General features: G+C 40.6%; 1 protein-coding gene across 2 annotated transcripts; it reads left to right on the top strand.

Annotated features, from left to right (window-relative positions):
• The first annotated feature begins 591 nt into the window (after positions 1-591).
• On the top strand, positions 592-16,190 carry VASH1 (vasohibin 1). 2 transcript variants are annotated; one of them, XM_032237888.1, is made up of 8 exons: positions 592-694; positions 953-1,328; positions 9,201-9,289; positions 9,902-9,958; positions 10,946-11,020; positions 12,143-12,524; positions 13,255-13,367; positions 14,598-16,190. In XM_032237888.1, the coding sequence occupies exons 2-8, from the start codon at positions 1,044-1,046 to the stop codon at positions 14,668-14,670; spliced, it is 1,074 nt and encodes a 357-aa protein (XP_032093779.1). In that variant the 5' UTR covers positions 592-694; positions 953-1,043; the 3' UTR covers positions 14,671-16,190. The 2 variants fall into 2 exon arrangements, with proteins under 2 accessions (XP_032093779.1, XP_032092986.1); XM_032237095.1 differs by having other exon boundaries at positions 592-1,328.
• The last annotated feature ends 7,635 nt before the right edge of the window (positions 16,191-23,825 follow it).

Consider the following 23,825-nt stretch of genomic DNA (forward strand, 5'->3'; position numbering starts at 1 on the left):
TTGGGGGAGTCCCAGCGAGGCTACCCTGTGCTAGGCTGCCCCCCTCCCCCGCAGCACCGAGCCCGCTTCCTTCAGCTCAGGCCTGAGGCGCAGCCTGGAGAATTCCAAGGCAGCGAGCCTGGTGCAGCTGCAGCGGCTTTTCCGCTCGCTGGCATCCGCAGCTGCCCAGCAACCCCTTCTCTTCGCAGAAGCGGCGAGGGGAGCTACAGCAGCTTCTACACGCCCCTCCCTCCCTCGGGGCCAGCCGACCTTTGTCCCTCCGGCTCGCCCGCGCAGTTGTTGGGCTTGCCTGAGTGAAAAGGAGCCCCGCGGGGGTCCCCATATTTCCAGAGAGGCGGTGGTGGCGGCGGCGGCAGCAGCAACAGCCCTGGCTTCCTTCGCCCTCCCTTCCCCGGCGACAGCGCATTGTGACCCGTGCTGAGTTCACCTGCCTTGCAGCGGGCGGGCTTTGGCTGCATGAAGAGACTCCCCCTCCCCGCCCAGAAACGCGGGGAAAGTCGCCTCCTTCGCGCCCCCTCCCCGCTCTCCTGCCTGAGTGTAGCCTGCTGCTTCATCTTTTGTCTGCCTCTCTTTTCTCCGCTGCGTGGGGCGGGTGGGTAAGAGATCGCCTTCCTCCGGCTCTTCTAGCGTCTCCCTCTTGCTCTTGGCATGCTTTCCCGGACCTGGTGGCCACCATCTAATGATGTCCAGCTAGGTGAGTGAGTCCTGTGTTCCCAGATCCTCACCTTCCCTCCTTTCCTTTCTCCGGATGATGGAACCTGGTGGTGTTTTATCTCTGCAGCCTTGAGAGACAGCTAGGCGGGTCTCTTTCTGAGCAGAAATTCTGAAGTTCCCAAAGCAAATAGCCTCATTCCTTCCTGGCTGGAGAATTTCAAAAACCTCAGCGTTGCTGTTGCACTTTTCTTTCCCCTTTATGAATGAGCCCCACCCTTTTTGTCTGTCTGTCTTAAAGGGCCTCCACTCTCTAACTGCTATGTCTTCAGCAGCAGCTCTTCTGTCTCAAGCCATCTGAAGGGGCCCAAAGGTTTTGTGGTCTGAGCTTGATGGATGCTGGGATGTCAGGTTGTAAAGTGGATAGTGGTGGCGGCGGCGGTGCTGCTGTTCTGCAGAGGTCCCAGGCCAGGGAAGGAGTGGCCCAGAGAGAAGAAGAGCAAGAAGAAGATGGAGATGAAGACCTCCGAGATGGAGGGGTCCCTTTCTTTGTGAACCGTGGAGGGCTTCCCATCAATGAGGCTACCTGGGAAAGAATGTGGAAACATGTGGCCAAGATCCATCCTGAGGGAGAATTAGTAGCTATGAGGATCCGGGGAGCCACTGATCTACCCAAGGTGAGAGGACTCCAAAAAAGAATATTGGAGGAAACTGCTTCCTTGACATCAGTCAACTGGAAGTCAATGCCTTTTCTAATTTGAGTATGACAATGAATGGATGTGAATCACAGATTAAGGTTGCAAGTGGGAGAGATCCATCCCCATATAAACATAATTTAATTTCTGTTTAATTCATAAAGGTGCCATTGTTAAGCTTAGTTTTTTGCTAAATGCACATATCCAACTAGATTTATTTATATAAATATGAAAACATTTTGGGTAGCCTATTGCCATGGGATTTCCTGCTGGTTTTCCATCCCAAGTACGATCTAAAATCAAAATGGGTTACTGCCTAGCTTTTTTTTTTCAAGATTAGAAAAGGGTCAGCTAGGTGTTAGTATCTGAGCTGGATTCATTCATTAATAGACAAAACAAAGAATAGCCAGATTGTTCAAATCTATTAAAGGAATCCCCACATTTAGACCCAGCTCAACAGAATACAGTAACTTTGCAGTGCTTTTAATTACAAAGTAATATATAACAGATTATACAAAGTAATCCATATAAATTATACTTTACAAGGGTACACAGTTGGGACTGTGGCTATAACAAGCCACAATGACATAAGATAATGGCACATCCTGACAACATCATGCAAAAGTCAACTTAGCACTTGTGTCATGATGCCTGACACAAGGATGTAAGTCATGATGCCACGAAGTACATACCATGGATTCTTCCCACTTCTGCTTCCTGCAAACATCTCATGTGGGCATGCTTTCTTTTTTGATGGGTTTGTACCTACATTAGCTTTAGCAATGATCCACGTGAGCTGGGTTGATTTAAGTTTATTGACACTGTCCCGTATTGAACATTTTTTTATACTTGAACTGGAAAAAGAACTGAGTTGAGTTCACATGATCATTCACAGCTATCTAAATACCGACTGCATTAAGATAATATGCCCATAAGAGTTGTATGAAACAGTATAACTAGCTTTAAGAATCTGAAGGAAACTGAGGAAAACAGTTTAGAAGAAAAGTAATTTTAACATTGGACAACATGATATTTTTGACTATAGGTCTATGTTGTGCTGTATATTAATGTTGTTATTTGTCATATTAAACCTACAATGTTTGGGAGATATTTACATGTTATGAGGTCATGCCAGTTATGTTTTGAGTCAATAATAGGTGGATATTGCAATTCTTTGGACAGTTTCCTGTTCTTTTGAAAAGTGTCGCTTTTGTCTTTCCAGCCTGGAAGAGATTATCTAAACTTGTTATACAGAGCACACAAAAGGGCGGGCTTCACTTCCGGAAGTTGACAGTATAATTTGAACTGATTGACTTTATATGAATTCTAAATAAGAATTAGTTCTTATTTAGTTCTTCTAATTAAAAACTAAGGGCCTGTATAACTGTGTTTTGGGGGTTGTACCAACTGCCAAAGCTAAGAGGAACAAATGCAAAGGAAAGGTTAAGAACATTTGGGTTATTTTCATTAAATATTATAGTATAACCTTATCCATGTTGAGACAAGTTATCAGGAGGAGAAGACTGTTGTAGTAGGTGATTCAAACTTTATTTTCATGAAAGTCCTTGATGAGTAATAATGCCAGATGTCTAAGTTAAATGGGTAAAGGCAAGTAGCAGCTTAGAAAAGGCAGATGAAAAGTGGTATATTACTAAAACTGGAAATTGCAATTCACTTGATAAGAATTGTGTCAGCTTTTACTACCTAGCTTACACTGGACAAAATGTAGACTCCTTCCTGCAGAGAGCGCTATAGCAAAGGCCTGTTGATGCTGGTGGCTTGCAGCAAGGAACTTTTTTGAAAATGCATTGATGTGATAACCTGCTTAGTCTTGAAAATGATAGCAGAAACTGAGAACAGGCTGTTCAAATAACCAAAATAAGCCCATCTGCCTCTTGGTCTCCCTTCATGCAATTACACTTGCTTTTTAAACAGAATGGAAGAAAGCTGTTCAATTAATAGAGACTTCACTTTACAAGACATTGGACTTTGAATTACTTTCGATTTGAGGAGGAAAAGGTGGTGCTTCATTGTGTGTGCAAGCACACATGGGACACTTTCCCATGTGCACACCAGATCACTTTTTCCCTTTTGGATTGTGCAGATAATTGTGCAGCCCTACAAGTGATATATTCATTCAAATAACTGTTCTTAAATATGTGCTTAGCCTAGGGGCCAGTCTTCTGGCTCAGCACTCTGGGTCATCAAAAGCTAAACACGAGGATTATAGTGCCATTGCTAAGTTGGCCAGCTCAACAAGCTTCACTAAGTTGTTGGGATGACATATACATTTTACATTGTCGTCATCACTATTTGGTTCCATGAACTGAATTACCATTGGACAAAGGCAAAAAGACTTGTGGCAAACCTTGAATATTATTAACTTAAAACAGATTTCCCCTTATCTCCTGAAGGCATGGTTTCTAGAGCACCATGAGCCAGAGCCAGCCTCTGCCTATATAGCTACTGACTTGGTAGCAATTTTCCTGTCATGCAGCAGTGCCCAAATGAGCTTCTTGCTGCAAAAGGGTGAGCATGCTGCACATGGCTCTCCACCTCCCAGTACTGCCCTGTGTTATCACTTGTTCATCTTGGACAGATGGAGCGCCTTCAGAAAGGTTGCAGTGAATGCAGAGAGAGTCCTTTTAAATAACAAGAGAGTATGTTGGAATGAACAGAGCTGCGTTTTCAGAGTTATAGCAGTACTGAAATGCACTCTGTATCCTCTGCTGCTTTAAGAGCATATTGCAGAGTCAGGAAAGCAGCTCCAGAATTTGGTTTCTTTTATTCCTGTGCATTATTGCCAGGCTTTGACTTTCCTTGATATCTTGAAATGTAATACCAGCTGTGCTGTCTGGATGCTCAGAACATGAGAGCTTCACATTTCCAAAGCCTTTGTTCTGCAGACGTTTTGCATCTGGAGAAGTTCCAGCCCAAAACTCTGAGTCAAATAGGGATGTCTGGCAGGCCTAGTGACTCAGTGACAGGAATTCACATATAGATTACGAACTGTGGTTTTGTCAGCATGACAAGAGATAAATGGGGGAGTTTGAATATTAACCGTATACTCGCTATGCTGCCTTTAGGAAAGCCTTTGCACTACAGCAGTGCTGCAGCTTGATCAATTATGTGACATCCGGTTGGTGTCGTCTGTTACAACTGCATGGGCAGATCTTCACAGAATAATCTGTCCCCATCTGTATCTTTAGGTGTCTCAACAGCACTACTATAGTTGCTGCCACTGAATCCATCCACCTCTGCACTTTCATGAGTAGAACTCATGGGCTATTTGCATTTTTAGCCATCAGAATTCTGTCATAGGCACAGTGTAAGTTATTGACATTTCTTCACCCAATTATGTATTTTGCACGTAGGGTAAATAAATAATGGGAGAATAGACAGCCTTGTCTCATTCTTTTGCTGACCTAGAGTCTTTTTCACTATGTTCTGTGCAGACTATGACTTCCTAACTTGTGTACAGATAGTCCTTGACTTACAACTACAATTGAGCCCAAAATTCTGTTGCTAAATGAGACAGTTGTTAAGTGAATTTTGCCCCATTTTTCAATCTTTTTTGCCACGGTTGTTAAATGAATCACTGCAGTTGTGAAGTTAGTAACACGGTTATTAAGTGAAACTGGCTTCTCCATTGACTTTGCTTGTCAGAAGGTTGCAAAAGGTGACCAAATGACCAAGGGGTGGGTTGCTGACAGTTTACTACCAGTTCACAACCTGCATGATCAGTTATGTGGTACGCTTCACTCACACCCGCGCCTGATGTACCCTGTTTACATGTGCACTGTCCAATGTAAATTGTTCTTCGCACATGCGCAGAACAATTTACAGTGGACTGGGCACGCACAATCACTAAAATCCAAAATGGCAGCGGCCCAGCGGCAGCGAGGAAACCAGTTTGGGGGCATGGCAAGCTCGGGTCGCTGCCGGTTCTGTGACCCAAGCCTGAATTCCTCTACCTGATCGGCCGAGCCAGGCCGAACTGGGAGCACCCCAACTCTAAAATGATCCCAAGACACTGTAATCATCATAAATATGAGTCAGTTGCCATGCATCTGAGTTTTGATCACATGACCATGGGGACACACTGCAACCGTTGTGTGAAAAACTGTCCTAAGTCACTTTTTTCAATGACATTGTAACTTCCAACGGTCATTAAACGAACTGTTGTAAGTTGAGAATTACTTGAACTGGTTTCGCATGAGAAACAATGAGTTGTCCAGGCATTCCCATCTTCCTAAAGAGATATCAGAGCAAGATATGATTGACATACATTAAAGTTCTTTTTAATAATCACTGAAGCCTATATGGGCTTATTTTGTTATTCTTGGGCTTTCTCAATTATTCAGGGTGTATCAGCAATAGTTTGTGTCCCTTGGCCTTTTCTAAAGCCAGCTTTAACATCTGTCATCTCCCTTTCCACATAAGTATTTAATCTGTTTTGGATGATCCACAGCATTATTTTTCTAGCATGTGAAATTAAGAATATTCCAATAGCTTTCCAGTTGGAATGATTAGTGCACCGATCTAACTTCATTTTCTGGAACTAAAAGTTCTTATAAATAGGGAATGTCTTCTGGGGTATCTTGATTGCTGTCCAGAATTTCAGTTTACTACTTCCATCTTCCCTGCAAAAATATTCTAAATTGTAATTATTTCAGGGAAACTTTGTCTTTTTGTTGGACATTTCCAAGTACGTAACTGTTGTAAATCTTACTGTTGTCTATGGTAGCTGCTTTCTGATACGCCCATGCAGAAAATGGAAATATCATTTTCCTTATAACGATGCTTCCATGTGTCACATAGCTAAGAACAGGCATTATTTTTAAAATGCTTACTGATACTTTGTCTGAAAATATGCCTTTCTGATCCTCTCCCCATAAAAAAAGATAAAGAACAGTGGAGTAATAGATGGGAGAACTACAGCAGGTGGCAGAAAACAACCTCACCAGCTTTGCTTCTTATGCAAAACAGTTTAACAATTGGTCACATTTCTATTCATTACATGGTCTCAACTTTCCAAATATGCTGGTTCTGCCCTATTATCCCAGTCATACATTCCTTGCTCCCACACTTTCCAGATTGTATGCCAAGATCTGGATGGACATTGGATGGATTCAGATTCATTGGCATTTGAATAGCATTCTCTTTTGTTATCAGGGAGGCTGATTTAACAGGGCTTCCAGTTTTATGGACAGAATACTCCAGTTGCATTAAATAAATGTTTTCTCTAATGTCACCAAGAGAATCTCATAGATGCAATCTCTAGGAGTTAGGCTTTTCTCAAGAACATCTTTATGTGTTTAAGCATGAGCAAAACACACACACACATCCCAGATCACTTTTTGAGGAAGACTAATACAATAGAATTACATTTTCCTAAATGGGCTTTATGTACACTTAATGTCATTCAAATATAATAACTGAAAAGACTATTGCAACCACTTTATCCTTCAAAAATTTGCATTCCTTTCTTTAAATATCAACTGATTAGGCTTGGAATCTACAAATGTGTAGACTAGGCTATGGTAAGGCAATCTGTCTGTAAAAGGTAAAGATTCCCCCACACATGCGTACTAGTCATTTCTGGCTCTAGGGGCAATGCTCATCTCCGTTTCTAAGCCAAAGAGCTAGCGCTGTCCAAAGACATCTCCGTGGCCATGTGGCCGGCATGACTAAACGCCGAAAGCTCACAGAACACTGTTACCTTCCCACCAAAGTGGTCCCTATTTTTCTACTTGCATTTTTTATGTGCTTTCGAATTGCTAGGTTGGCAGAAGATGAGATAAGTAACGGGAGCTCATTCCGTTACATGGTGCTAGGGATTCGAACTGCTGAACTGCCGACCTTCTGATCGACACACTTAGTATCTTAGCCACTGAGCCACCGCATCCCTAATTTGTCTGTATCATCTCATAATTTTGAAAGTTGCTTTCAGGGCAATGTGGAAAGAGTATAGGTAGGAAGTTCAGCAGTTGGTGGGGTGCAGAACATCTTTAACATCGTTGTTAACAATGCTGTGTTGCTATAATCAATGTGTTCTAGTAGTTCACACTGACTTTAAAACAAAATAATAGCTTTTCCCCAAAAAGCTTCCATTTAAGAATTACTATCTGTATATTAATATATTTTGAGGGAAGAAATTGTAGCAGGGAAATATGTATCACCAGAAAGTGTCACTGTAGCATCTCAATTAGCTTGGAGGTAAGAGGAACAGGTCTTTCACTCTTCCCTTTCTGTCTCTTAAGGGACAGAACTAAAATTCTTGATACCATGGAAATTTTAGTCTGGGTTCAAGGCCCAGGTCTGTATGTAGTATAGTAAATTCTTCACTCAGTTGTTTAAATGAGACTAATTATAGCCATAGGACCTGCATATTTTAAGTGGTTTCCATTATATTATGTAGGATTACGTATGTCCTACTACACTAAAGAAAATGGGGAGAAGCAGTGACAATTTCTCTTCCATTTAAAAAAGGAGCAGTAAAAAGAGTGTGGCTAGTCTAATACAACCAAGATCTGCTTCTCTAAATACCTTCTGCAAAGAAGGTTGTAACTTTGCTACCTAGGAATTATGACTAGTTCTTCCTTTAGACAGAGTTGAGTGGCAGCCAATCTAGGGTGATATAAAAGAGACAGCAGCAGCTGATGTCTCACCAATTGACTCATACATTTTTCCTGCTTAGAAGATGGAGATGCCAAGGGGTTTTCTGCTTCAAATGCTGTAATAACTTGGCTAAGGGATATTGGAAGAAGACAACTTAAGAAATCAAATATCTGGGACCGGCCCTGTTGGGAAAGACTCTTCATTGTTTCTTACTAGAATTGAAGAATATTTTCCCATTCATCAGAAATTGCCTAATGTACTTTGTTCTGAAGAATAAATGCATGTCTCAATGGCACTATCTCATATTCAGATATTTCAAAGCTTTACACCTTGTTTTCTCACAATATACATGAAATGTTTGTCAGAAAAGATGAGCCATGCCAAATTCTCACTCTTCTGCTTGTGTATTATTAAATATCACAGTCATCCTTAGCTTATCTACCCCTGATGAGTTTAACTACAACTCCCACAATTCCAAAGCCTCTTAGAATTCATGAAATTGTAATATAGCACTTCTACAATTCGTTGTTCTGGCTTAGACAAAGGAGTACATAGACAAAAATCATCATTCGACTTTTTTGCTTACTAACTGGTTATTATCATTAGATATTAGTCAGTTATTAACATTAACCTACTACACTACAAGTAATCCAGGCTCAGCGACTGCAATTGGAATTGGCAATTTGATTGCTAAGCAGAAAATCATGTGGCAGAAAAAGGCTTTGCTTCCCTGTCAGTCATTAAGCAAGATGCTGTGGTCACTAAGTGAAAAATATCACATGACCACAGCTTATGGTTTTACTTCTGCATTCTCTATTAACTCTGCTTGTCACAAGCTGAGTGTGCAGCTTAACTGAGGGATGTTGCAGTGGCCACAAATGTGCACCAGTTGTGAAACACAGGAATGGTGATCCCAATGACCATGGGACATTGTGATGATCGTAACACAAAGTTAATTTTCTACACCATTGTAATTTCCAACAGTTGCTGCACAAGGCAGTCAATAAAGGGAGGACTACTTATAATAGACTGAGGCAGGCAGCCTTGTGGCAATCTTCATATTAATGAATGACATCTTCCAGTAGCTGCAGATGGTGCAGTTATGATGAAAGATGCTGGAAGTTGCAGTTGATTTGCCTCTGGAGTATCACAGGTTTCCTTCCTTTCAACTAGAATATAAATGGAATTTCATCTTTGACTTGGTGATCTTGAATTTCATTTCCTCCTTCACAGATCTCCATACCAAGTGTGCCTACTCTACAGTCAACCACTCTCATCCCTGAGCGCCTGGAAGCTATACAGCGCTACATCAGGGAACTTCAGTATCCTTTCAGCTATATCTGAATCCCCAAGAAATGAAAAGAGAAGCAAGGCAACTTCCTTGCTTGATCACAAAAGAAAATAACTCATTAACATCTCAGCTCTACTGAAAAAAGAACCTTCTCTCTCTCTTTTAGGAGCCAGTGGCTTTACTGCCTTATTCATTTCCTTTAGCTTATTCCCTAGGCATTCGGTCACCATTGTTGTAAGGAAGCCAGAGTTAACCTGTTTCAAAGTTTGCTTTGCTGCACCAGAAATACAGTATACAAAAGCCATTCCACTTGATTCCTTTCCAAGTGCATGGAGGAAAACCTGGGACTGTAGAACAAATGGGGAGTGCTTTGAGTGCACATTGCTGCTGCTAGACTCACTAGGACTGCTAGCTGTATTTTTTTTGTTGGGGGGAGGAGAAGCTGGAGTGGATTTTGTGGGGATCATTAGTGGTGAAAGAAAAGTAAACTTTTCTACTGCGCACACTGTAGGCTCTCTAAACAACACTCCCACATACAAACACACTAACATCTATTAATATTTTTAACAATTTGCTTATGCTTCCTCTACCCCCCTTTTAGCAGCTCTTCCAAGCCAAGCATACCTTAACCTCTTATTCCCAGATACAATCACACTGGGACACAGTTCTTTGAGATCAAGAAAAGCAGACCTTTGACTGGGTAAGTATCGTCTTTCCAGCCTTATTTTAAAAATAGTTCTTTTTCTTACCCCTATCCCTAAAAAGGTAAAGGTTCCCCTTGCACATATGTGCAAGTCATTCCCAACTCTAGGAGGCGGTGTTCATCTCTGTTTCAAAGCCGAAGAGCCAGTGCTGTCCGAAGACGTCTCCGTGGTCATGTGGCTGGCATGACTAAATGCTGAAGGCACACAGAACGCTGTTATCTTCCCACCAAAGGTGGTTCCTATTTTTCTACTTGCATTTTTACCATGCTTTTCAACTGCTAGGTTGGCAGAAACTGGGACAAGTAACAGGAGCTCTCTCCGTTATGTGGCTCTGGGGATTCAAACTGCTGATCTTCCAATTGACAAGCTCAGCGTCTTAGCCACTGAGCCACCGTTACCCTTATCCTAAACGAATACAGTATTCTCTAGTTGCAGATCCATGAAACAGCCCCAGCAAAAATATTATATAATCTGCTAAGGAAGCAATTTTTGCTTGATTCCCAGGCCTTCCATCTCCTTCAGTACAGTTCAGGATTTCTGACCTCTTGCAACGTAGCCATAATTGTGTCTAGCTGATGTAATAAATATGGGTGGAGGTGCTTATTATTCTTGATTGCAATGGCATTCATGTAGTTTAAGCCTCCACTGAATGCCACACTTGGGCCTCTTAACCTGAGACATTTAATGATAGAGATTAAACATACAAAACTATAGGGTTATACTAAAATTATTCTAAATATACACCAAAGCTTTAATCTGGTTTAGAAGACAAAAATTTACTGAATGTTGAATTCTGTATTGGTAGCCAAAAAAAGAAAAGTATGAAGTGAAGAGGAACTATCCATCATCATAATTTCTTTTCTGTTCTTTAATGACCAAGCAGTTATTTCTCATTTTCTTCAGGCTGTTCTCCACCTATATATTATCTGACAAAACCTTTAAAATATGAATATTCTTGCTTGTTCCTTTGTCTTGTCTCACAGGCTGATGGACCTGGCCAAAGAAATGACAAAGGAGGCCCTGCCAATCAAGTGTTTGGAGGCTGTGATCCTAGGAATGTATCCTTTTATTTTAGAAGATTAAATGGATATACACAGTTTCACTTGAAGATAACACCTGAATCCTACTATACTTATGCTCTGATATGCAAACTATCTGTTTAATTTTTTTCTTGCTTTAGACAAGACGCATAATAGCAAAAACAAGGGACGCCCTCATTTTCTAACTAGGAATATTTTTAGTTTACTGGCAGGTTCCTTTTTTATTGTACTAATAATCTAGGAATCGCATCGCCTTTTGAGAGAATTGTGCCTTATGTCCCCAGTATGTCTTTTAATTATAGGTTTTCCCTTGCTTTTGTTGTAACACCATTTGAATGGGATTTTCACTGCACGGCATGTTTGAATTAGTAATAGAATTAGTGTCAGGGGGTGCCTTGGGACCTTATAAACTTTTGAATTTATGATGCTAGATGATCTGCCCAAGCTCATAGACTTGAAGACTAACATAAAGAAATCTGATGCACCAAAGCCAGATCCAAACACATGGATGTTCTGGAGGTTACTCAATTGATATTTATCTACAGATTGAGAAAATAGGCTTTGTATTTTGTCACATAGAAAAACATAATCCTCCAGATGTTTTAGAAGTACCTCCCCAAACCTATGCTATATAGGTAGTCCTCAAGTTACAATAGTTTGTTTAGTGACCATTCAAAGTTACAACGACACTGAAAAATGTGATTTGTGACCATTTTCACAGTTACGACCATTGCAGCGTCCCCATGATCATGTGATCAAAATTCAGATACATGGCAGCTGGTTCATATTTATGACCGTTGCTGTGTCTCAATGTCATGTGATCCCCTTTTGCGACCTCCTGACAAGCCAAGTCAATGGGGAAAGACAGATTCACTTAATAGCTGGGTTACTAACTTATCAACTGCAGTGATTCACTTAACAAGTGTGGCAAGAAAGGTTGTAAAATGGGGCAAAATTCACTTAACAAATGTTTCACTTCACTTTGGGCTCAACTGTGGTCGTAAGTCGAGGACTACCTATACTAGTTTAATCTGATAAGAGATAAGAATTAAGCCTAAAATATGTAAAAAAAAATTGAGGGATGGTTCATTACTTTACTTTGTTATACCACCTATTTCCTGAATATTTTATCATCAATAGTTACCTCACCAACCACATGCCAACACTGGACCGCTTCCCCATCAGTTTCAAAACTTACTTCTCAGGGAACTACTTCCACCATATTGTGCTGGGAGTGAACATTGGGGGCCGCTATGGGGCGCTTGGCATAAGTCGACGTGAGGATCTCATGTACAAAGCTCCCACCTTCCGCACACTGAGTGAGCTTATTTTTGACTATGAAGAGGCCTATCGGTGCTGCTGGCACACCCTCAAAAAGGTGAAGCTTGGCCATTGTGTGTCCCATGACCCACACAGTGTGGAGCAGATCGAATGGAAGCATTCTGTCTTGGATGTGGAGAAGCTGAGCCGCGAGGACTTCCGCAAGGAGCTTGAGAGGCATTCCCGTGACATGAGGCTAAAGGTGAGGTGAAGGGGAAAAAGAAGAGCGGGTTGTTTAGTCTACCTTTATAAAGTATGGATGAGTGTCCTTAAGTGAGTGTCTGCGGATGATTTTGGAACCACACTGATTGGGTTGATGATTTAGAACAGGAGAGACAATGTTGTACATAAGTCTTGGAAGATGTTATTTATTTTATAACAGTTAAGCCTGTGTTGGGCTTATGCTGTAATTTTTGTCTAGTTCCCATCCTGAAATGGAGAGGACCTGTTTCAGAGGAGAGAATAGAAAGAAAGGTGCTTGAGCCAATCTGTTTCATCCATTCTTGGAAATCAGAGTTGAAGAGGCTCTGGGATCTACAAAATAGGGGGGGGGGATTCATGTATAGTTCAGATTGCTCACCCCTACCTAATTAAACATCACTTGGTTGAGTTGTTCTTATTTGCATGCTTGAAGATGAAACCTGTTATAGACAATGTCATTTTTTTACTACTGGAAGGAAGGAATAATTGTTCTTAGATGTTTCTTAAGTCTTGGAAGTGTTCCATTGGCAAATTTTCTCTTCCTATTAGCATGATAATTAGCAGCAACTTGCTCTTTCTGTAGATATATTTAGATGGGATTTTATACACAAATGTTTTTGCAGTGTTTTGAACATTCAAAAGACCTAAATGATGCTAAAAATACGGCAAGCTCCTTCCTATTTTTGGCACCAAGAGAAAAGCCTAAGGGTATGAAGTTTTTCTTTCCATAGATCAGCAAAGCTACTGGACCACCATCACCCACCAAGGATAGGAAAAAGGATGTATCATCCCCACAACGTAACCAATCCAGTCCACATCGTCGCAATAGCCGGACAGAAAGGCGGTAAGCCTGCAATACTTTGCTTTCCCTTTATGTAGTTTTTGGTTTCCTTGATTTTGCTATAATTTAAGTGTACACAAGGTTTTTCTCCTACGTGAGTAGAGACATATTTTACACAATTCTTCTTGTCTCAGTATATACGCTTCACACTGGCTTTCTCTCTGCTTTTAAGCAACCTGTTCGGTTATTGCTCCCAGTGACATTTTGAAATTAAATGATTGATTGAATGATCAGTTTCATGGATTTTAGAGAATGACCATTAACTGAATTATAACTTCTTTCCAACAGAGCAATATGTTGCATATTTACATGCCATTCTAGGGAACACAATGGCTCAGCGGTTAAAGACGCTGAGCTTGTCAGCTGGAAAGTTGACTGTCTGGGTTTGAGGCCTGAGTGCTGCATGATGGGGTGAGCTGCCATTACTTGCCTCAGCTCCTGCCCACCTAACAGTTAGAAAGCATGCAAATGCGAATAGATTCATAGGTACCATTTTAGTGGGAAGGTAACATCTTCGGTGTATAGTCATGCTGGCCACATGACCACTGAAATGTCTTCAGACAACACTGGCATCCTAGGCTAAGAAATGGAGATGAGCACCAGCCCCTAGAGTCGGAAATGACTGGACAAGGAAACTTTCACCTTCACCTTACATGCAATTATGTTCTTTGCTGAGTGGTGTTAATCCCAACAAGGGTGTTTGCTAGAAATCTGAGTTAGAATAGATATGAATATGGATATCCTTGGAAAGCATTGCACAAACTCCTCCCTTCTGTGAATACTCATCAGAGAAAAATAGCAGATGCCATCTGCAAGAAACTGCCTTCACCCATTGCATTCTTGTATTGTAAGCTCATTGTCATAACGAAAGCTCATTAATAGAAGGAAACAGGCACTGCTTCCAGTCTCTGTCTCATGCCCCCATTCTAGCAACAAAAGGATGACAAATCTCTTCCTGACTTTTATTGTATGACTCACAGAAGGAGAGCAGATACTGATGTTGATTAAAACTTAGCCTGGTGCTTTTGCCAAGTCAAGGCTTTGAGAACTCTGCTTTAATTATGTCCAGAAAGTGTCTTTGAAGAACATGTGGGATGATTACCTAGCTAAGCTCTACAGATAATGATAACAATTTAAGATTCTAAAATAGCTAAAGACTTTTTTCTTGTTAGAAGGTGCAGACTCTTTTCATTTGCTCATTCACTTTTTTCTTTTCTTTTCTCCATTCTGCAGACCATCTGGAGACAAGAAACCTACAGAACCCAAAGCCATGCCCGATCTTAATGGTTACCAAATCAGAGTATAAAAATCTTCTCATTTGTGGACCACTTGGTGGAAAGCATTTGAACCAATACTACCTATAAGATGTGCAGTATGGGAGGGGATGCAGAGGGTACAAAGTGCTTATTTTCAAAGGTATTGATTTACTCGGAGGTGATATCCTGTGTATTAGAGGATAGCAATTTCTTTGCATTATATCAGGAACTAAATACAACCAACCAAACAAACAAAATTTAAAAAGATCTTCCACCAGTTATTCATTGTTCTATATAGTGGCAAGGGAAGATACATTTTGCAAAGTAACAGTAAAAAGCCCTTGCTGTTTCTCAGCCCACGCAGAAGTAGAATGCTTTTGACTTCAAAAAGCCCCATAGTAAACTATATGTCTCCTCTCTGCTTTTGAAGGAACCAAGTTAGCAGGAGATCTCAGGAGATAGACAGGGGCTAGAAGCAAAATAATAATAATAATACTGACTCCTATGGAAGAATTTCTTAATTTGTATTTTCTGAGAATTTTAATATTTTTAATAACTTGGGGAGTGGGGAAAGCGTACCGAATTGTTGCATATGCTCTAAAATCATCAGTGTGATCCTAGTGTTTTCTTTTCAAACGATGGACTGTCTAGGATGAAAATGCACATATTGTGCAACTCCCACTGCAGACTGGCTAGCTGGATCCCCAAGATACACTTTTTGTAAATAGAAGATAGTTTAGGAACTGCCTGTGTTTTGGGGGCATGGACGTCAGATGTACGCTGTAGCTTAATTGGCTTGTGGCGGTACCCGATTGTGAATGCATTCTAGAGATTAATTGGAGACCAGGTTTCCATTTTCCTCACTTTCTGGTGCTATTCTAGATTTGACTGTTGTTAGAGTAATAGAAGCTTTTGGGTGGCAGCAGAGCAGCCCCAACCTGATACTCTCCATATGGGTGGAATTGCAGTCTTGCCATCTGGAGGGTGTCTCGTTGAGAGAAAGCTGCTGGCTAAGCACATCTCCAGTTTCTTGGAAAACAGTGTCTTACTCATTTATAGTAACATGACCCTTGCTCTTTCTCCCTGACAAGATGTGAATTCATTCCTGCTGTATGAAATTGTATACTGAGGGTTCCTAGAATGTGTTGCGTAGTAGCTGTGTATTTAGATATTAACACAGGGATCAGAACCTGGGATATGCCTCTTTCTGTATTCTCTTTTCTGATTCTTTCTCCCCTACCCCTTCTTGACTTGTGCAAAGTGGGTAGAAACACAGAGGTTTTTCTGTGGAACCAGTATTTTATTGCCTTTTCTCAACGCTTTATTTTTTAGGGTGAATTTGCATTACTTTAGTAATGCATCTTTTACTCTTGGATGTTTAATTAAGTAAATAGGATTGCTAATATTGGCAGAAGCCAAACTTAGTTATGAACCTGCTCCATAGTTCAGTCCCTTTGACACTGACCTGGCAAAGTGGAAATAAGTTGGTAGGCTTTAGAGCAGAGGTCTTCAAACTTGGCAACTTTAAGACTTGTGGACTTCAACTCCCAGGATTCTCCTCCCAGAATCCTGGGAGTTGAAGTCCACAAGTCTTAAAGTTGCCAAGTTTGGGGAGCCCTGCTTTAGAGGCACGAATAGAAAAGTCTGTAGTGGCCATTGTTAAAAAAATGTGTGGACACCCAGAAAGCAGGAAAACCTGGTCATTTGGTATTTAATAATTTACCTGAAAAGAAATGTGATAGATGACAGCAATTTGAGAAACCTCTAAGCAATCTGATGCTAAGTTTTCACTTAATCATAGTTTATTAGCTAAGTGTTTCATATACTGTACAGTTTGTACATGCAAATCACTGAAAGAAGTGATTCTCTATAATGTAAGGAGAGAAACCTAGAGAGATTTTAAAACACTTGACCAACTCTGTTCTCCAATTTAGGATGCAGCTTTCCTAGATTTTATTGTTATTGTTCCCTACCATCTTTGTCACAAATATTTATTATCTTTCAGGGTTTTTAAAAACATTATGGTTTTTTTTAGCAGAATAGACCTGCTATGAATTAAACACTTAAGATTCTGGTGTGCCTTGCATGTCTCTCTACCTATAGAAGCAGAGAGCATTTCTGGTGAAGAGTGTTGCATTTTATAAACACTGAGAAGAGGGAAAAGTGGATGATATGGGCTCAAAAATGCGGAAGAGATCTACAATACATTAGATAATTTAGAGGCAATGACAAGGAAGCATACATGAAATATTCCCACACTGATTTTAACTGCTGAGTACATAATAAAATTTTGAGATCATGCCATGTGTGATTTCATAGCCTGACTACCAGTGTGGGATATATATTCATAACATGGCTATAATATGGATATAGCCAGCAGTGGTGGGTTGCCAATTTTTTCACTACCTGTTCAGGTGCGCTCCTGCGCGCCACACAGAAGCATCCAGGTGGGTGGGTGGAGCCTCCTGCTGCCGCCATTACCAGTTCGGCCAAATCTGGAGGACCCCACCACCACCACATAAAATGCCTGTTTACTAGAAAAGAGCCTGGAATGATATTTCCTCTACTCCACGCAGATCATTTCATATTTTATTTTACTCTAGACTTTTTTCCTGGTTTAAAGGGGAACATTTTCAGAAAAAAATCTTTAACCTATCATTACTATTTATGTAATACTCATATGGAGTTGTGTGGGGTCCAGTGACTTCCTTAAAAAATAAAGATATTATAGACCAGGGCTGTCAAACTCCCGGCCCGCAGGCGGGATGCTTCACGTGCTGGTCACACCCTCACCTGGTTTAGTGAAGGAGGGGAAAGTCCCGATAAGTCATGTGACACTGCCATGATGATGTGAGTTTGACATCCCTGTTACAGACCATTGATTAGAGCAGGCCAGCTTCCATATATTTGTTGTAATTAAGACTAGGTGGAAGTATCCTATTAGCCCCACCATGTAGATCAGGCCAGGAGGACTAAAACTACTTTTCTTGAGTTTGACTATAATTACAGAATCTTAGAAGTATCATGGTGCTGTACCCCACCCCCCCTCCCCATTGTACTCCTATGAATTAGTGAAGTGTCTGTTTCAACCACTTCCAAATGTTTATGGTTTGTTATGGACTTAAGGTATGTTTCACTGCTGCTTTGGTAACAGAATTGCATATCTCTTTCAAAATCATATTTCTTACTCTCTACATATCACATTAATCCTCCTGGGAACCACTTTAGTGATCTTATTATATGTGGCATAATACTACAGAATATATACAAGTATTCCTGCCCAGAACAAGCATGTCACAAAGATGCATTTAGAAAAGGGTTGTCTGAATCCTTTCATTTTTATAAAAGTAAAGAAGAAAACACAGGAATTGGACAATATTTATCTTTAATATTTTATTGTGGTTTTTTTAAACACCGACTCTAGTTTTTAGGTAACATATAGTGAAATTCTAATGAAATTGTATATTAATATATCAGCAGTTGCCTGTGCAAAATACTTAAGTATCCTCCTTTTAAAAAACATCTCACTCATCAGAATTGTATTCACTATGTGCTTTGTCACCATTATTGATATATTTTGCAGCTGTTAAGCCTTCTAAAAAATAAATGGCAACAGCAGGGAAGGCCTTGATATGGTGGTGACTGAAATCAATGTTAAGCTTGATTTATTGAAAAAGTTGAGCCAAATTCCAGGACAAAATGGGAAGAAAGCATTACATCCTTGACATTCAACATTTAGCCAAGGCCTTGTATGAAATGATAGCTGCCATTAGTTCTCTCTGAAGAAAGGCTCCATTCTGAAGCATTCAAAATATTTCTGTTATAAGTAATAATAGGAAGGTGAAAATAAATAAAACATACAACTGAACTTTATATTTGTTGGCTCGGAGAGAGAAGAATTTAGTTGAGAAATTTGAGGGATTCAAAGCAGAACTACAAATTTTAATGGATAACTTAATTGCATACTTAGTGCAATGTTTCTCAACCTTGATCACTTTAAAATGTGTGGACTTCGACTCTTAGAATTCCCAGTTAGCAAGCTGGCCCTTGAGTAGTAGGAGGGGGAAAATTTCCATCATGGAAAGAGCTGGCCTCTCTGTAACTTGAAGCCAAACTTTTAGTTAGTCAACTGCTAGTTTGACTTGTAATGCCTTATGCAAACCCCACAGCAGCATGGAGGAGAGGTAGAACTCAGATCAGACCAAATCCATGCATACAGAAGAGCATCAAGATGCTTTAGGCTGAGAAGCCTTGAGTCTCCAGCTGATGGACTCCAGTGCCTATTAGCCACAATCAGCATTGCTAGTGGTTGGGAAATATTTATCTTTCTAATTCTTCTTAGAATGAAGAGGGTAGGAAGTTAAGAACTGGTAGAATCTTTCCACGTGATAAAGCTCTGTCTAGTAAGTTAGGGTTTGATGTAACAGGATCTAATATTGACTTCTGCCCGTTCACTGTCCATAAAATCTAGGTTCATCCAGAAAATCCAATTTTGAGCATTACAAGTTTTAAAGATGAGAAAACGGAGCATTATTTTCGGAGGATGCTATGACAGTGAAAAATTTAACTTAATAACGTTTTCCCTTCTGGTTTGTCTCCCAACCTCAGTAATTCTGGGTACTTGCCTACAGTCTTTGGAGCTTCTGGTGAATGTTAAGTCAGAGAACAGAAAGGATCCTTTATCTCCTGTCAAATTCTAAAAGAGCTTGCTGACCTTATTTGTATTAACTGCAGAACTGAAGAGGAGGGGGTGGAAGTCAACATTTCGCAGAGGAGTCCACCAAGGAGTCATTCAGTATTTGAGCTGAGGTTTATAAGATCCACTTATTACTTTCCTCTAGAGAGACACTAGGCTGTTTGAACAGATGTCTGGAGACCCTTTGGGATGGGTGAGAGTTCAGAAGAGGAAACTTAATCTGGACAAGGCAAGATTAGAGGTTGCTGGGGATGAAAAGTAGCTAGCTGTCCAGTCTGGCTAGATCATTATGTTTAGTGTTAGATGCTGCTTTTCCAGACAGGTCGAAATGAGCACTTTGGGAATTATAGCTAAGTGGGGAACTTAAGGTGGCTTCTAGGCCCAGGGATGATTTATATGAGCTGAAAGTGCTATGCCAGTTGTGACACTTTCTGAAAGAAATGAATCTTAGTTTGACAGTTAATGTATTAGTGACACTTAGAATCATAGTGCTGGAAGGACTCTTGAAGGTCTTCTACCCCACACCTCTGCCCATGCCAAGAAACCTTATATCATGCCATACAAATAGTTGCCCAATCCTTTCTTAAAAACTTCCAGTGATGGTGCACCCATAACTCTGGCAGGCAAGCTGTTTCATTGGCTAATTATTCTCACTGTCCAGAAGTTTCTCCTTAGGTCCAAGTTGGATCTCTCTTTAGCAAGCTTCCACCCATTGCTTTTTGGTTTATCCTCTGAAGCTTTGGAGAATAAGTTGACCCCCACCTCTCTGTGGCAGCTCCTCATGTACCTGAAGACATCCTAATTATTATTTTGGTTAAACTAGTCATATCCTTAACAATTCCTTTAACAGTTCCTCATACGATTTATCCTTTAGACCCCCTTCTCATCTTAGTTGCTCTTGTCGGGACTCTTTCTAGGGTCTCAACATCATTTTTGTATCATGATGACCAGAATTGGATGTGGCCTCATTAGTGTATATCAAGCAGTTTTTTTTCCACTTCTCATGATCTTGATATTAATGTAGCCTAGAACTGCATTGGCTTTTTTGGCAGCTGCAACACACTACTGGGACATACTTAAGTGGAGATTCAGTAGGACACCTAGATCCCACTAACGGTTAATGTTATAGAATAGCCAGGTATTGTCTATTCTATACTTGTGGTATTAGATATTTCCTGCCTAGGTGCAGGTCTTTACTTTTCTTACTACTGAACAACATATTATTGGATAAGGCCCAATGCTCAAGTCTGTGAAGATCCTTCTGAGAATTGCTATCTTCCAAAGTGTTAGCAATTCATCACAGCTTGATATCATCTGCAAATTAGATGATAGCAGGAGAGCAGATGGCTCTCCTGCTATCCCCTCATCTAGATCATTTATGAAAATGTTGAAGAGCACTGAACACAGACAGAACTTTGAAGTACCACACATGTAGATGTAGTTGCGTTGAGAACTACATGCTGAGGATAGTTGATCAGCCAACTGTGAGTTCATCTGGTGGTAGTACTGTCTATCCCACATTGTTCTATCTTAGAACTATCCTAAGAAGTAGGTTACGGTCTTACTGTGTCAAAGGATTAGGACCAATCCTTACATGACTGTCATAGGGCTCCATGATCATGTCATCAAAATTCTGGTGCTTGGCAACTGGCATTGTAAGTATTTACATATGGTTGCAGTATCACAAGATCACTTTCCCAGCCAGCTTCTGACAAGCATAGTCATTGTGGGAAATGTCAAATGTCTTAAGTATACTATACAGCATTTCCTTGATCCACTAATGTAGTGACTTTATCAAATAAGACAATAAATTTGTCTTGCAAACTTAACCTATGCTGGCTTCTGGTAATGGCTTGTTTATTTGTAGATGCTAACAAATCTGCTGCTTGGTTATCTTTTCCAGGATTTCCCCAGGCATTAATGTCAAGTTGATTGGTCTGTACTTTCCTGGATCCACTCCCCCACCTTTTTTTTGTAGATTGGAACATCAGCTCCCCCACCCCAGTTCTCTGGGTAGTTCCCCTGTAGTCCAGGAGCTGTGAAAGATTTTGCTCTTAGATCCAAGATCACATCTTCCAGCTCCTTCAGAATCCTGGGGGTGTAAACCTTATAGTCCTGGCGATTTGAACTCGTCTAGGTGTTTTATTATCAATTTCTGGCATCCTTTGACTTGCCCTCCTATTCTGTCTCTCACAGTGCTGGTTTTGGTAGGTTGCATCATTTTTTTCCCATTGCATGACAGATGCAAAAAAAGAATTAAGCAGTTCTATTTTCTCCCTGCTGTCACCACCTTGCCATTTTCTGTCTCTGGGGCTGCCTTTGTATATTGAAAACATGCAGGTTATGGCCATTCAGCTGTCCTGGGAGTTGAATGGTTATCCATGCGTTTGTCAGTAAGTTTCTGAGACCAGTTTTAGGTCTGAATATAACCATTAAAGCCTTAAATGGCTTGGCCTCAAATTACTTGAAAGCCTGCCTCCATGCATATCAACTGATCACATTCTCAGTACATCCACATAGGGCAGGGCCTTTCAAAGAGTGGTCTTGGCCTTTCCAATGAGTTTCCAGTAGGGAATCCTCAGGCCTTTTAATTGCATATATTCAAGATAGTGCTGAAAATAATTTATTTTGCTGGCTTTCACGTTTGAGGCCTGGTGATTTAATCTGTAATCAGTGGTATTTGATTCTGTTTGTGTAGTAGATGTATATCTTGTATGCCATCATGGAAGGGCTTTGTCCTATTAAAATAGTGTTAATGTTTTTAAATAGTTGAACAGTAGCTGGGGGACTAAAGTTTTGTACTGTTCTACATCTTCTGTTGGGGTTTCCTTTTGCCTGACAAATAACAAATACGTCTCACAAAACTGGCAACAGTGATGGATTCAACATCTTCAATTCATGATCCATCCATGCAAGTAAGCAGAACTAAGCTACAACCAAAGTATCTTTAATAGGTATGACTAAACATGTTAAAGTATGATCGTGAAGGGGTTTATAGGTAGCGTATTTTTCAGAGTATAAGATGCACCTTTCTTCCCCCACCCCAAAAGAGAGGGTGAAAATCTGGGTATATATTGAATACAGCATTTTTGGCCTCCCGAAAACCCATCCCCTTCACAAAAATGGATGTGTAGAGGGTTTGGGAGAGCTGCAAAATGCTCCTGGGGGCTGGGGAGGGCAAAAATGAGAGAAAAATGGGCCAGTTTTTACCCCCAGCCCCCAGGAGCACTCTACAAGCCTCCTAAAGGCTATGCATCGCCCTTTTTTGGCAAAAAAACTGGCACGTTTTTACAAAAAAGGGGCCATTTTTTGCTCATTTTTGCACCCCCCCAGCCCCTAGGAACACTTTGCAGGCAGCTCAAACTCTCTGCATGCCCCGTTTTTCACAAAAAAAAGAGGTGTGCAGAGGATTTGGGAGGTCTGCAGAATGCAAAAACTTCTTTAAAAAATTTACCTTTTCAAAATCTTGGTGTGTCTTATACTCCGAAAAATTACAGTAGTTGCATTTTGTTAATTCTAGGTGGCTTCCCGTAAAGCACTAAGTAGTAAAGATTAAAAGATTCTGAGTTGTAGCTGCTTTATAGTGATTAGAGTGGTGCTGAACTCATACACAATGCTTTGCATTTATAAATGAGCTTATTGAGGTAAATGTTGCCTAGCCTTATCCTGGACAGAACGCAGAAACAAGGTGCACCAGTATTCCTATCCACCACTTTCAGCCTGAAGATGCAGCTTAAAGACTGGTGCTAGGGTGAATCAAATATTTTACATATCCACACTAAGGCTTCATCCTATAAAATTGTGGGTTCATCCCTGATACACTCTTATTTAGCTGTGTGAATTTGTGTGCTTACAGGTAGTCCTCAACTTAACAACCATTCACTTAGCGACCTACAAAGTCACTGAAAAAAACTGACTTGGAACCAATCCTTACATGCCTGTCATAGAGCTCTGTGATGATGTCATCAAAATTCTGGTGCTTAGGATTGTACGTATTTATATACAGTTGCAGTATCACACGATCGTCATTTCTGACTTCCCCAGCCAGTTTCTGACAAGCATAGTCATTGTGGGAAGACAGATTTGCTTAATTACTGGGTGATACACTTAATGACCATAGTAAAAAAAGGGGGGCATAAAACCAGGCATAATTCACTTAATGATCATTGCAATTAGCAGTGGAAGTGCCGGTCCCAATTATGGTAATAAGTTGTGGACTATCTATGTGTGGAATCATCAGTTGTAGAAGTGATGAAAGCAACTGTACAGAGTTGTGAGAAAAAACACAATCCTGGACTGAGACTTGAGAAAAACTGAAAACTTCCCCTTAAGCCCTGAACAGAAGGGAAGAAGTCATGTTTGCTGTAGCAGAGCTGAACTAAAAAAATATAGAAATTTTACAGCAGAATGATGTTACGATGGTGTTCTCTCCTCATATGCACTGGTATTTTTAATTTATGCATAATTGCTGCTATCCAGACCCAACATACAGTATTTAAATTGGTTTGC

Source organism: Thamnophis elegans, chromosome 1 (genome assembly GCF_009769535.1).
Source record: "Thamnophis elegans isolate rThaEle1 chromosome 1, rThaEle1.pri, whole genome shotgun sequence".
NCBI lineage: Eukaryota > Metazoa > Chordata > Lepidosauria > Squamata > Colubridae > Thamnophis > Thamnophis elegans.

Coding starts and splice junctions, on each gene's coding strand:
- VASH1 (XM_032237095.1), top strand. CDS start 1,044: ATGGATGCTGGGATGTCAGGTTGTAAAGTGGATAGTGGTGGCGGCGGC. Junction 9,959..10,945: donor AAAAGCAGACCTTTGACTGG/GTAAGTATCGTC, acceptor CTTGTCTCACAG/GCTGATGGACCTGGCCAAAG. Junction 12,525..13,254: donor CCCGTGACATGAGGCTAAAG/GTGAGGTGAAGG, acceptor TTCTTTCCATAG/ATCAGCAAAGCTACTGGACC.